We start from the raw sequence: 11471 nt of genomic DNA, 5'->3' as shown, positions 1-11471 counted from the left end.
AGCTGCTTCTCAGAAACCGGCCATGACTCTAGGGAACTTGAAAACATTCCTGCTGCAACATCACCAGCGAAATCGGGCCGGTGCTGCGCATAGTCCGACCACATCGAACCAGATGCCACTTGTCAACCGGAAGTTCCTTGAAGGCCCGGGCAGTAGTACGCATGCGGACAGTGGTGGTCCACATGGGCCTGCGAGCGTGAAACGGGTGAAGATGCTACGCGTCGCTCACGCAAAAGAGGATGCAGCATGTAAGTGGACATTGAGGTTGCCCATCCTGCAAGCATGACTGAGCAACGTACTCTCCAGTGTACAAGCAGCCATTGGGCAAACTCTTTGGAGACTACATGGCCCCCCGGCCAAGCTCCATCGCCGCATGGGACTCGCTCATCGAGGAACGCATATCCCAAGCGTACCGCGAGGGTCAATTCGACAACCTTAACGGCTCCGGCCAGCCACTCGACGCATCTGGGGCGCCCATGAAAGCGAAATCAACCGACGCCGAGCACAAACTCAACCCATTCATAGACCGCACAGAGTTTTTCCTGAACCGGATTGTGAAATCGCAGGGGTATGCTCCGCCGTGGGTGGAGATCGCCAAGGAGATCGACGCGGATATTGCGACGATGAGGAGTGAGTTGCGGTCGATGTATCGGGAGGCGCGCAAGCCGTTTAGGGAGACGACGGAATTGCAGCGTAGCGTCAGGGAGCGGGGCCGTCAGCAACCAATTACTGCGAGGAGCTCGGACAACGGGAATGACGAGGTCACCGTGCATGCCCGCAGTCGCTTCTGGTCAATCATGAGGCAGCTACTCCCCGACACACCGCCCCCGTTCCCACCAGACCGTAGAGCATCTACACCCCCGGGCACCGCACCAACATCAGCACCTACATCGTTAGCATTCCACGACATCAACGCGCGTATGCTGTCATGGGCCGAAACGCGATCTCGGTTGATCGATGCAAAGATCGATCGCTACAATATGAGCACGCCGAGCGGATTTGGGCATCGGCAAAGGGTGCTGGTCGATAGGGAGATTAGGAATGCTATTGCGGATGTGATGAAGGAGGAGGAGGCTGGTGAAGAGATGGTGGCGTGGAAGTCATGACGGAGAGGGGCCATGCTTCCACGTTCCGATAACGGGAAGTGTGATTCGACGCCGTAGGACATAAAGCGTGGATCGCAGCGCCTTCCTCGCGGGATCACTCTTTAACCTGCCCGGCCTGGGAAAGCGTGGGCGTGCGCGCATCCGAACGCTTCACTCACGGTTTTTCGCGGGGGTTACTGGACATTTCTTCGTGCACGAAACTTAAGCAGTCTACGCATATGGCATCAAGACTACGGACAGCTCCGGAATGGAGACACGTACTCGAATCGCCTATCAAGCCGGTGGATGCCTGGCGAATGGGTGCAAGCAGCCGGGAAAGCTTGCGTGCGGTTCAGGGCAGGAGAGCGTACGACACGGTGCGAGGGCGCCCATACCAGAAGTGAATCAGAGCTTCGTTTCGAATCATCAGGCGACGGAACAAAATCAGAGATGATACTCCTTTCGAGTGTCAGAATACATGGAGACGATCTCAATTGTTGGTGCCAACAATAGGGTGGATGGAGAGGGCACACTGCAGAGCCTTTGAATTTTGAAAATCATGCCACCCGGGGCGATACGCATAGTTATTGAGGTACTGGCGGGTCTTTATCACAGTATGTACTATGTAGGGCACAGTGATTAGGCCCTTCCTCGAAAGACCCCATAGAGCAACTCATAAAATGTAGATCACTATCGTACTAGTATCGAAATCTATCCAAAAAGTGAAGTCGGGGCCGCAGTCGAATGACAGAATGAAGCTTGTCCTGCACGTGGCGCAAATGGTGACCGACGGATCAATCCAGATGCGGAGGAAGAACAACCCGCTCGGAAATCTTGTCGATCTCACTATATATGCGGTCGACGACGTTTTCGTCCTGCCCAGACACCAGCCGTAAGATATCCTCCGTGAGCTCGTAATTCCCAAGGACTAGAAAGAAAGACAAACTATTAGGCCGCGCCAAACATGAAGTGCGTTCCAAACGAATCCCACTTACTGTCTACATGATCGGGACTATCTGGCCCTCCTCGAACCTTCGGGAGCGAATTCAGGATCCCCGACCGTCTCGACGGGTCCTCCCTCGTCTCCCTAGTGATGACCGTCACCCCCTCCGGGTTATATCGTTTCTGCTTCCATCCATGTTGACACATATAACCAAGCGACAAGAGCGGGACGGTGCCGTCGCCGTCCGTCGTCTGAACGCCGTAAACAGTGTTTGATGCCGCGTCCGATTGCGATTGGTCAATGTGCATGTCCGCGTTGCCCTCTTCTGGGAAGGTATCGCTATTTGGGGGTCTGGCCGTGACGGGCGCCGCAGTAGGGCTCGCCTCCCTTTTTTGTACGCTTCTCGATTCGAGTGGCGTCCCCCCCAACTTGTTCGATCGCGTGCCGTCCGATGGCGTTTCAAGCTTGTAAAAATATTTGCGCTCCGTCTGAAGGCCTGTCCCGTACAGACATACGATTTTGAAATTTTTGCCGAACTTCGGCAGAGGGGTCAATAAGGGATTTGTCCAAGCCCGCGAATCCTTCTTCGAGTCTTGCAACTGTTCCTTGGTTTTGGCGATACCGTACGAGTAATCGTCCGACCAATATAATTCCGTACCATCTTTCGAATGATGATCAATAAACGCTGTCATGTTTGAGGCTGTCAAGTGGAATTTCGGCTTTGAACTTTTAGAGTCACTGGTTCGGCTATCCGTCGGACTGCTGCCGACGTCCACCATTGCGCCGAAGGAAGGCTTGTCACTGTGAAGTTCATCCGGTGCAAAACTGAACGCGTTTCCCCACAGTGCCTCTCCACCGTATGGCAACATGGAGGCCATTCCGCCCCAAGAGCGGAAGAGCTTGACGCGCTGTTCCCGGGAAAAGAAATAGTCTACCAAAGGAGCATGCGGGGTCCATCAACATTGCGAATCAAGACACTGATTCAAAGATTGAGGGTGACCTGACGACTCATACCTAATAAAGAAGTGGCAGCTGCATTCAACTGTGCTGTATCGCGCATTTCGCCGGATAACAGGGTCGCAGCAGCCTAACCGTAAATCACGTCAATGAGGGGGTCGACACAATCTCACATGGTCCGTTGACGCACCTTCGGGACCCCTAACAGAGTTCCTGCTATATTGATCCACCCAGCCAGATACTTTGCGTTCCACTCATCACCGTGTTGCGCGCGAATCCAGTTGATAAAGTAAAGGAACACTGTGCTTCCCATACTATGCGAAGCTATCATAACCTTTGCAGCGTTCTCATCACCGCCATTCATGATCGCGTGCTTGTAAGCGATTTCAATGGTGGATTTTAGTTTTGTGAAATACAAGTCGCGAAGCTCTAGGTTCTTGAACGACAACCGCCAATCGTAGGCCGCCAAATGCATGTTGTTTGAGTCATATCCAATTGAGCCGAGGTTGGCGATGATCTTCGCCCAGACCCAAAAACTGCCATATAACACAATCAGATAAGCAAGCAAGAGTGTGGAGCTTCAAGTACAGCGACCTACCCTGGAAACAAGAAGTCCGCACTATCTAGTCCTTGCGCAGCCCTCAACTTCACACCCACCGGATCTTTCCCATTCTCGTCGAGCATCATGTGCTGCATCCAGCAGTCTTTGTTGAGTAACAATGCCTTGATCTGATCCAGGGTTCCCCACATCCTCTTCCGGAAAAACTGCCTGCCGCAGAGGCGAGTTTTCGTTACCATCGCCAGCAAAGCTTCTTCATCAGCTTTCGATTTGGCGTTTTCCTCCCTCTTTTCGGCCACGGCAGGTTTGCTCCGCTTCAGCCGGTTGCGGGAGGTGGTAAGCTTCTGCGGCAAATACTGTAAGAGCTTTGCGCGCTGGTTTTGCTTTTTGGCGGCCTTTGATTTCCGATCCTGTATTACGCTGTTGAGCTCCTCCTGAGCCGCTTGACGGTCATGCTCCGAATTGACCTTGGTCTCTGGGGCCGTGTTCCACACCTCCAGTCCGGTGGACACAATCCCCGGAATGAGTACAACTGGGTGCTTGACCTGCAGTCCTTCCCTGGCGAGCCGCGCGCCTGGTAGGAAGTCTCCGTACTCGATGTCGGCGTTCTCGCGCGAGCGAAACGGCAACATGGAAGTGAAATTGCCGAGGATATCCAATTTAAAGCCAGGTAAATCGGAAAGATCCATGGAGAGGCTAAACCATCGCTCAAAGTTCTCGGATTCGGGAAAGTGACTTCTATACGAAAAGGTTCCGATCGTGCCGAGAAGAGTTCCCAGGATGAAGAAGACTCGTCGGAACTGAACACTCAGAGTCGATAAGCGACAAGAACACAGATATCCAAGAGCGCAGAACGGAAAAGCATACCTCCGAGAATTTCCTTCGGATTTGTGCCGTTGAGACAGAGAGTCTTCTTGCGGTGATACGTTGCCCTTCACGTTCTACTACCTCGATTACGGACGGTGGAATTCTGTTCCGGTTCCTCCCCTTCCGTCCTTGCGATGTGCTGTTCGCGCTGGCCCTAGCCTTGCTTTGTCTCGTTTTGCCGGACATGATGATGCAAAGCCACTCCGATTGATGAGGCGTTGAGCTGGCATTTGCACTGAATGCGTAAGAAGACCTCTCGTCACCTGGGCTGCATGTGCTCCGTCTTCACCGTCGCAAATCGTTCCGGTGTCTGTTTTCGTCTCCCGTTCAAGTGCGTGGTGCTTGCTTCGAACGCGTCATGGCATCGACACGCCGTGTTTGGTCATGGCCCTCATGGCCTCCGCGATTACGGTTAAGCTTCAAATTCGGAGCGTTCGTATGCACTATAGGGATGCTGTCCATCGTGCACTAATGGTCATATGGAGCGGACCGGTGTAGAAAGCATAAGGATCCCGTGGGAAAAAGACGAACGTGCGCACTCAAGACTCGGCCTGTTCCCATCCAGGCTCTCTCGCCGTTGTCGGATCTGTGATCTGAACATAACCTTCTCATACCAGTATCTTGACACCAGGACGCCAAAAAAAGACGTGGGCATGAACCACCTGCAGATTGCGTCTTTCAGCATGGAACTTTGATTTGGCCGAACCGCGCCCTAAGGACAGTGGTAGTGGAGTGAGGCGCTTCCGTAGACGTATGTGTATTGATGAAGAAGGAAGGGGATGCCAGACATGCTTCTACTGAAGCGGCCTCCCTTTACTACCCGATGATCAAAGTTTGTCTCCTTCGGTCTCTCCGCGTCACGACTGGCCGCCTTGATCTGAGTGCTTCGATATTCAATGTCTGCAGACCCATATTCAACCTTGGTGTTGCGCCGGGGAAGGAGGAGGAGTCCCAAGCAGCGGCCCCGTTCACCTTACTGCGAGGTAAATCCAGTTGAACTCCCGTCTTGTCCGCCTCTATTTCAACGGAACAACCAACATGGTGTGTGCTGGTGATGTTCCCCTGTGAGCTGAAATCCAAGCATGACCAAACTCCAACGCCCCTGCTACTCCACAAGTCGGAGATGCCCATCCGGCAGCGAAATAAAGCGTTGCCTCGACGCCAACAACCCAATCTCCGCAGATCGGGACCACTTTCCGTCATTTCGACCATTTCGACCCAAAAATCAGAGCCGCAATCAGAATCGGGAGCTCCCATTCGAAGAAAGCAGTGGCTAAAGTATCGTCATTGAAGTGCGGTATGTACATGATAAATACAAAAATATTTCGAATGCTTCGTTCCGAGTGCTAGAGTTGCAGGCATTTCGGTCGTTCTTGGAGTGGGCGTCCGAAATGTTGTCTATCGTAGATAGGACTGAGACAAAAAGCTCACAAGAGCTCCTTGACGTATTCGACAACGAAAGGCACGGCGCGGAAGACGGCAACGACGGTGACGAAGGTGGTGAGGCTCGACTTCACCTATTCGGGGTATTAGTTCCGACATCCGACAGTGGAAATAGTGAGAGTGGAGACTGAAGTTCAGCCTTACCTTCGCCCTGTTTTCACGGGCTTCCTCGATGGAGACTTTGGGAGCTTGGCCGAAGGAAAACATTGTGTGATAGTGTTGTCTTGGGGGTTGGGGATGAAGTATGGGAATGCGGTGAGCTGGGGGGGCAAGTCGGGGGTTGCCAAAAATGCATGCCAACCAGCGATCAAAACAGATCAAAACGGTTTTCATGCACACCTCCCCGCGCGTATTAGATAGTTATCATGTTTGCAGTTCGCAGGCGTGTTCGAAGCAGGTTCGAAGCCACTTTTGCACAAAGTCCGGCTGTCCGCGCGATCCAGGGCGCGATCTCTGTGGCCAACTCTGCTAACTCTGTGGTCGCGCGTGATGACCGACTCGCATTCCGCTCCCGTTCGGCCCTTGGCCGCCGCTCGCCGTCCCACATTTGACGAAGCTTCTTTCGCATACGCGGCGTCTGATCTGCCTAGTCCAGTTGTTTGAAACTCGCCCGTTTTCGTCGTTGGAAAGTCATCAACCTCTGCACGATGGGCATCGGTTCCTCAAAAGTCCCCATCGCGGGACAGGTGGTCATCATCACGGGATGCGACACCGGCTTCGGTCGCGATGTTGCGCTCCAACTAAGCGCCAGTCCGTATTCCGCCATCGTCTATGCCACCTGTCTGACGGACGCCGCCGTGAAGGACTACGAACGTATCAAGACTGAACAGGGAGGCCGCTATTCTTCGACTCTACGCCCTCGCCAACTTGACGTGACAAACTGGGCAGACGTGCAGAAGTTCGCGGCAAAGATAGAGGAAGAGTGCCCGGAGGGTATCTTTTGCGTGATCAACAACGCCGGTATCAATCTGGGGGGATTGTTCTCGTGGACGGAGGTCTCTGAGTTCCAGAAGGTCATGGATGTGAACTACATGGGAACCGTGCACATGATGAAAGCCCTGCTGCCTTCCTTGCTTCGATACGTGAGGAAGAACCCGAACTCTGTCCTTGCGCCGCGAATCGTAAACATAGCGTCGGTGGCAGCGCGGACGGTCGCGCCGATCTTGGCTGCTTATTGCCCATCAAAGCATGCCGTTGAGGCTGTTTCTTCAGCAGCTCGTATGGACTTGGCCCCGCTCGGCATCCGTGTTGCGGTTATTGAGCCTTGGTTCGCCGGGTGAGTGGTCGGAATGATTTGGAAGGTACATAAGTGGCACATACTAATGGACATTCTCCCACGCCAGAACACCCATGGTCCTTGGTGGCGTGGAGCAAAGGCTCGCCAACCTCAAGAGTCGCTTCCTGACCGTCCCCCACAGAGAAGAGCTCGGAGAGTCATTTCTCGACACGCTCGTTAGTCAACTTGGCACACCCCCCCCGCTGACGATGGACCCGAAGCAAGTGGTAGACACAATCTTGAAGACGGTAGAAGCGACGGAACCCAGGTACTTACTCTGGGAGAGCCATGTGCTTTGATTCGTTTGCAAACCTTCCTGCTTAACGCTCGGTATGCAGTGCGCGGCAAGTTGTAGGATTCATTGGAGCGGTCGTCATCTTTTTTGTGCAACTCCTGCCCCTGACTTGGATTGACCGACTTGCTACCTCGCGCTCACCGGTCCTCAAGAGCGGCTTGGTCCGGAACGGAAGGCAGGGACGATTGTTGTGAGGTGCCATATCCGACCTCTTCCAAATTCACGTGGAGTACCGAACACTGCTTGTTTATCAATTCTCGCAACAATCAGGCGTATTCTCATCAAGTAGCGTCAGGCGTCGAATCCCTCCTTCTCCATAGCTCCGAACTTACATCAGAATCAGACCTTATAATGTCGATGGCCAAATGTGATTCAATTCCCATAGCTTAGTCTCTTGTTTGTTCGCTAGAGCGACGGTTTAGGGGCTCCTTCAATGTTTTCTGGCCGTTCGCCACTTTCATGCGCTCAGGTAACAATGACACGATCCTTCATGTTTCCAACCCTCTATATATATTTGCGTCTGCCTTGCGAAGGGACGCACAGGACATTTAAATCATTGGTGTGGTATGCTATCGACGGATCTATCCACTGACACCCCGCATCCTTACGACTACACAGCACATCTATCCCAAGCTGCCGAAACCGGTGCCCCGCTACGATGACTTGTTCGAAGCACCGCCCTGCTCACTCTCCGCTAACGCCTTCGCCTCTTTCTTCAGCGTCTCCAGCCCCATCCCGTGATTTAAAACCCCCGACATTATCTGATCCAGAGCCTTATGCCTTTCCTGTCCCAACGAGGGTGGCCGATCGGCAGACAGCATCCGAGTGGTGGGCTGGGCTACCAGGGCCCTGATTGTGGGCTCAAGGTTATCGTACGTTATGAACTTCGCAGTGGAATGGTATAGGTACAGCAACGATTCTAAACGTTGTTCCGACTGCTCGACTCGATCTCGTACGTGGTTTTCGAATCGCTTTTGCCGGCGGAGGCTGATAAACTCCTTCCACTCTTTGTTCTCCGCATCTGCCTTCACTTTCGCTGACCCCGTCTCGCCTGCTGAGCTGCCGCCATCTAGAGCGTCGACCGGCGAAGCTTTACCACCGTGCGTCGCCGTCACGTCTTCACTAAAACTCTGACTACGAAGGGCTTTGAATTGACGAATCTTTTCGGCGAGATCACGTTTGCGCTGTTCTTCACGGCCACGCTCTTCTACGGACTCTAGTTCTTTTCGTGCTGAGGCCTGCTTCGACTCTTCAAAGTACTGCTTTCGCTTTACTTTCATCGCTTCGCGGTATACGGTGTTGGGATGCCGTGCTTTTAGAGACGCGGCGTTCGAAAGATCGACCCCTCCGGCGGCGGGTTTTGCGGAGGGTGAGGTTGTGGAGGACATGGAACGGCTCGGTACGATCTGTGTTGTCGGTCTGCATGACTGCAGTGCTGCGACCGTCCGTTGAGGGTGTGCTATCGCTCTGTGCATTTTGCGGAGGTTCTGTGTGTCGTCGTTGCAGCTGTCGGGGCAAAGGTCCCAACAGTCCAACTTGACAACTCTGGTTGAGGGTGAAGCTACTCAGTCACGTGCGTGGGAATGTGCCTTCCCGTCAGCTTCCCGTGGGCGCGAGTACGACAACTGTTGCAAAGCACTCATCGTTTCGTCGGAATAGCATTTACGCCCTCTCACAGTTCTTAACAATGTTCCCAAGCCGCACTGCAACCACCGCCGCATCACGTCTGGCCACTCGCTGCGTGCGCTGCCAGCTGAAAGCACAGCGGAGACCTGTCGTAGCCTTACAAAGTCAGAGAACGCCTTTCACCACCAGTGCGGTTTCCTATGCTCGACGCGCTCCCGGCTCACGAAGTTCAGCGAATACGTCAGACGGTGCGGAGGAAGCTTCTGATAGGCGGAAGATAGAATTTGCGGAACGGATCTTGGACGACGTCTTTGCGGCCGGGAAGGGGAAGAAACAACGGAGAGGAGCAGAACTGTCGGACATAGGGGAAGAGGCAAGGGAGGCCCACGAAGCAAAGCCCGAAATAAAGCTCGCGGGAAAAGCGAGGCGGAAGCTGGATGAAGAAAAATTAGTCCCACAGCGAGAAATAGAAGAGAGCCTTCCAGATCATGTCGCGTGGGGACGGGACGCCTTGCCGAAAGTACGATATGCGGAGTTTGGGATAGAAACCGCTGACCAACGCGCCCAAGAGACTGCCAAGGCAGAGACGAACCATGAAGCGGATGGTGAGGAGGGTGCGCTTCCAAACGATCCGCAGCAACTAGAGAATTCCAAAAGTGAACCAGCAGAGTCGGACGACTGGTATGTGGATCAAGTATACAACCAACCGGAAGAGCAGCTTCGACCGAGCGACTTCGTCCCACTATGGATGCGAGGCGCGGACATTGCCGCAAAACGAAGTCAAGGGCTAGACGCGGCGGAAGAAAAGCTTGAGGAGACGGGAAAAGGGCCACTGCGGTTGAGCGAGGTGGTGGCGGTGCTGAAGGCGGAGAGAGCTATGAATATGGTGGTGCTGGATATGCGGGAGAAATGTGATTACACGGACTACATGGTGATTGTGGAAGGGCGCTCGAAAAAGCAGCTTTATGCGATTGCGGACGCTGTTAGGAGACGGGTAGGTTTTGAGTGTGAAGTTTTCCGAAGCCCGAGTTTCATTCATGTCTTAACCTTCTCCTATTTACAGGCAAAGCATCGCATCCCTTACGACCTCTCATTACCGCCCACTATGACGATCGAGGGATCTGATTCGGACGACTGGATGGTGATGGACCTTGGGCGATTTATGATCCATGTTTTTACGCCTGAAGCGCGAGCGGCGTATAATCTAGAAGGTCTTTGGACTGCAATCAGGGACCCGCTGCTGGAGCTGAGTTCCGAGAACGATCTGTAGTTGCGAGATAGTTACGGCCATTCGTTCGAAACGGCAGGTTGGCCTTACTAAACATGGAGCATGTCAATCCACTTGTGCGTTAGAAAGCCCGTTGTTAACCTACAGGATTTCACACAACGGAACACGAGCGATGTTTTGTCATCACTACCGTGTATATCAGCCCATAGATACCAGTATTTACAATCAGATTACATTTGGCAGCCACGGACTTGAAACATATGCGGTGTTCAATGTCAACAACCTACCCTGCGCTGAAGCTTAGCCCTCAAAAAGGCTATGGTATATAGCGCAGGCTGCGGAATAGCTTATTATGGAATACGACATCAAAACCCTCAATGGTGAGATTGCACAGAGACAGGGGAGATCATGATGGTGGAGTGAATGCATCTGTGACCTAGCGGAACAAAAGATTCAGGTTACTGTGCAAATACGGTTTATCTGATTGAACAAACGGGTCTTACCTGCACAATGGTTTCCATCAACCTCCAATTCTCCTCCAGCACTGTGCTCTGGAAGACGGGTGCGGACCCAGCGCGTGAATGCGGCTTGGAACTGCTTTCCGACGCCAGGTCTCTATTCCGTACATTCCGGTGGGGAGCCGTGGCAGGGACAGGCGCTTGTTCCCCTGCGTCTTGGCGTGAGGTTGGTGTTTTGTGCCGTGTTGGAGGAGCCGTAGAGGGGACAGCAGTTCGCTGCCTGGTGCCGCTGCTCGAGGCTGCCGGCGTTTGATCCGCGTCCCTTCGAGGAACGCTTTGTGTCGTTCTTTCACGGCTATGAGGGACCACGTTGTCTTGTTTCTTGATTGGTGACGAGCTCGCGATGGTTGCGGGTGGAGAGATCTTCTGAGTTGAGCGCCGACGGGTGTGGCTCGCTGTTGGTGCACCGGCAGACGATTCTTGGGCCGGTTTTGGTCGTTGCGCGTCTGCTTTCAGTTTCGCAAGTAGTCCTGACGATCCGTGGAATACAGCATTGTTGAGGTATTCTCCCTTGATGGGCCCGACATGTCCATGTGGCACTTTACCTTCAACGATTGCATCATCCTCGGTCGTTGCACCGTTGTCGCTGCTAGACGCCACTCCCTCAGAGACATATCTCTGCTGAGGTGTCTTGTAATTTGGTTGGTCATCGTTCTTTGCGTCCAGCTGGTTCC

The 11471-nt window shown here is 53.4% G+C and overlaps 6 protein-coding genes across 6 annotated transcripts; 3 read left to right on the top strand and 3 right to left on the bottom strand.

Moving 5' to 3' along the window:
• Positions 1–293: 293 nt before the first annotated feature.
• EV422DRAFT_109376 (uncharacterized protein) lies at positions 294–1248 on the top strand. The gene has a single exon (XM_053064584.1). It carries the CDS (start codon positions 345–347, stop codon positions 1104–1106), a length of 762 nt encoding a protein of 253 aa, XP_052924236.1. The 5' UTR covers positions 294–344; the 3' UTR covers positions 1107–1248.
• A 631-nt stretch (positions 1249–1879) lies between these two features.
• On the bottom strand, positions 1880–4176 carry EV422DRAFT_497996 (Phospholipid:diacylglycerol acyltransferase; the record flags this gene model as incomplete). Its single annotated transcript, XM_053067980.1, has 7 exons — positions 1880–2013; positions 2081–2367; positions 2458–2959; positions 3043–3115; positions 3176–3521; positions 3584–3750; positions 4012–4176. 7 exons carry the CDS (start codon positions 4174–4176, stop codon positions 1880–1882), a joined length of 1674 nt encoding a protein of 557 aa, XP_052924235.1.
• Positions 4177–5227: 1051 nt separating this feature from the next.
• EV422DRAFT_507437 (uncharacterized protein) lies at positions 5228–6061 on the bottom strand (the record flags this gene model as incomplete). Its single annotated transcript, XM_053068663.1, has 3 exons — positions 5228–5684; positions 5843–5928; positions 5999–6061. 3 exons carry the CDS (start codon positions 6059–6061, stop codon positions 5228–5230), a joined length of 606 nt encoding a protein of 201 aa, XP_052924234.1.
• A 151-nt stretch (positions 6062–6212) lies between these two features.
• On the top strand, positions 6213–7926 carry EV422DRAFT_534431 (uncharacterized protein). The gene is made up of 3 exons (XM_053070671.1): positions 6213–7130; positions 7198–7398; positions 7469–7926. Exons 1-3 carry the CDS (start codon positions 6502–6504, stop codon positions 7617–7619), a joined length of 981 nt encoding a protein of 326 aa, XP_052924233.1. The 5' UTR covers positions 6213–6501; the 3' UTR covers positions 7620–7926.
• Positions 7927–8961, bottom strand: EV422DRAFT_534430 (uncharacterized protein). Its single transcript, XM_053070670.1, has one exon. It carries the CDS (start codon positions 8898–8900, stop codon positions 8079–8081), a length of 822 nt encoding a protein of 273 aa, XP_052924232.1. The 5' UTR covers positions 8901–8961; the 3' UTR covers positions 7927–8078.
• Positions 8962–8986: 25 nt separating this feature from the next.
• Positions 8987–10538, top strand: EV422DRAFT_109284 (Oligomerization domain-containing protein). The gene is made up of 2 exons (XM_053064581.1): positions 8987–10045; positions 10115–10538. Exons 1-2 carry the CDS (start codon positions 9113–9115, stop codon positions 10319–10321), a joined length of 1140 nt encoding a protein of 379 aa, XP_052924231.1. The 5' UTR covers positions 8987–9112; the 3' UTR covers positions 10322–10538.
• The last annotated feature ends 933 nt before the right edge of the window (positions 10539–11471 follow it).

This window comes from Fimicolochytrium jonesii (assembly GCF_025526975.1).
Source record: "Fimicolochytrium jonesii strain JEL569 chromosome Unknown EV422scaffold_17, whole genome shotgun sequence".
Taxonomy (NCBI): Eukaryota; Fungi; Chytridiomycota; class Chytridiomycetes; order Spizellomycetales; family Powellomycetaceae; genus Fimicolochytrium; species Fimicolochytrium jonesii.
Note: the sequence above shows the minus strand (reverse complement) of the source record. Positions and strands in the feature narration are given on the sequence as shown.

What these genes read in the sequence shown, in the direction of transcription:
- EV422DRAFT_109376 (XM_053064584.1), top strand. Translation starts at nt 345, where the DNA reads ATGGCCCCCCGGCCAAGCTCCATCGCCGCATGGGACTCGCTCATCGAG.
- EV422DRAFT_534431 (XM_053070671.1), top strand. Translation starts at nt 6,502, where the DNA reads ATGGGCATCGGTTCCTCAAAAGTCCCCATCGCGGGACAGGTGGTCATC. An exon ending in ATTGAGCCTTGGTTCGCCGG is followed by an intron (nt 7,131 to 7,197) that starts GTGAGTGGTCGG and finishes CTCCCACGCCAG; the next exon opens with AACACCCATGGTCCTTGGTG. An exon ending in GTAGAAGCGACGGAACCCAG is followed by an intron (nt 7,399 to 7,468) that starts GTACTTACTCTG and finishes CTCGGTATGCAG; the next exon opens with TGCGCGGCAAGTTGTAGGAT.
- EV422DRAFT_534430 (XM_053070670.1), bottom strand. Translation starts at nt 8,900, where the DNA reads ATGCACAGAGCGATAGCACACCCTCAACGGACGGTCGCAGCACTGCAG.
- EV422DRAFT_109284 (XM_053064581.1), top strand. Translation starts at nt 9,113, where the DNA reads ATGTTCCCAAGCCGCACTGCAACCACCGCCGCATCACGTCTGGCCACT. An exon ending in CGGACGCTGTTAGGAGACGG is followed by an intron (nt 10,046 to 10,114) that starts GTAGGTTTTGAG and finishes TCCTATTTACAG; the next exon opens with GCAAAGCATCGCATCCCTTA.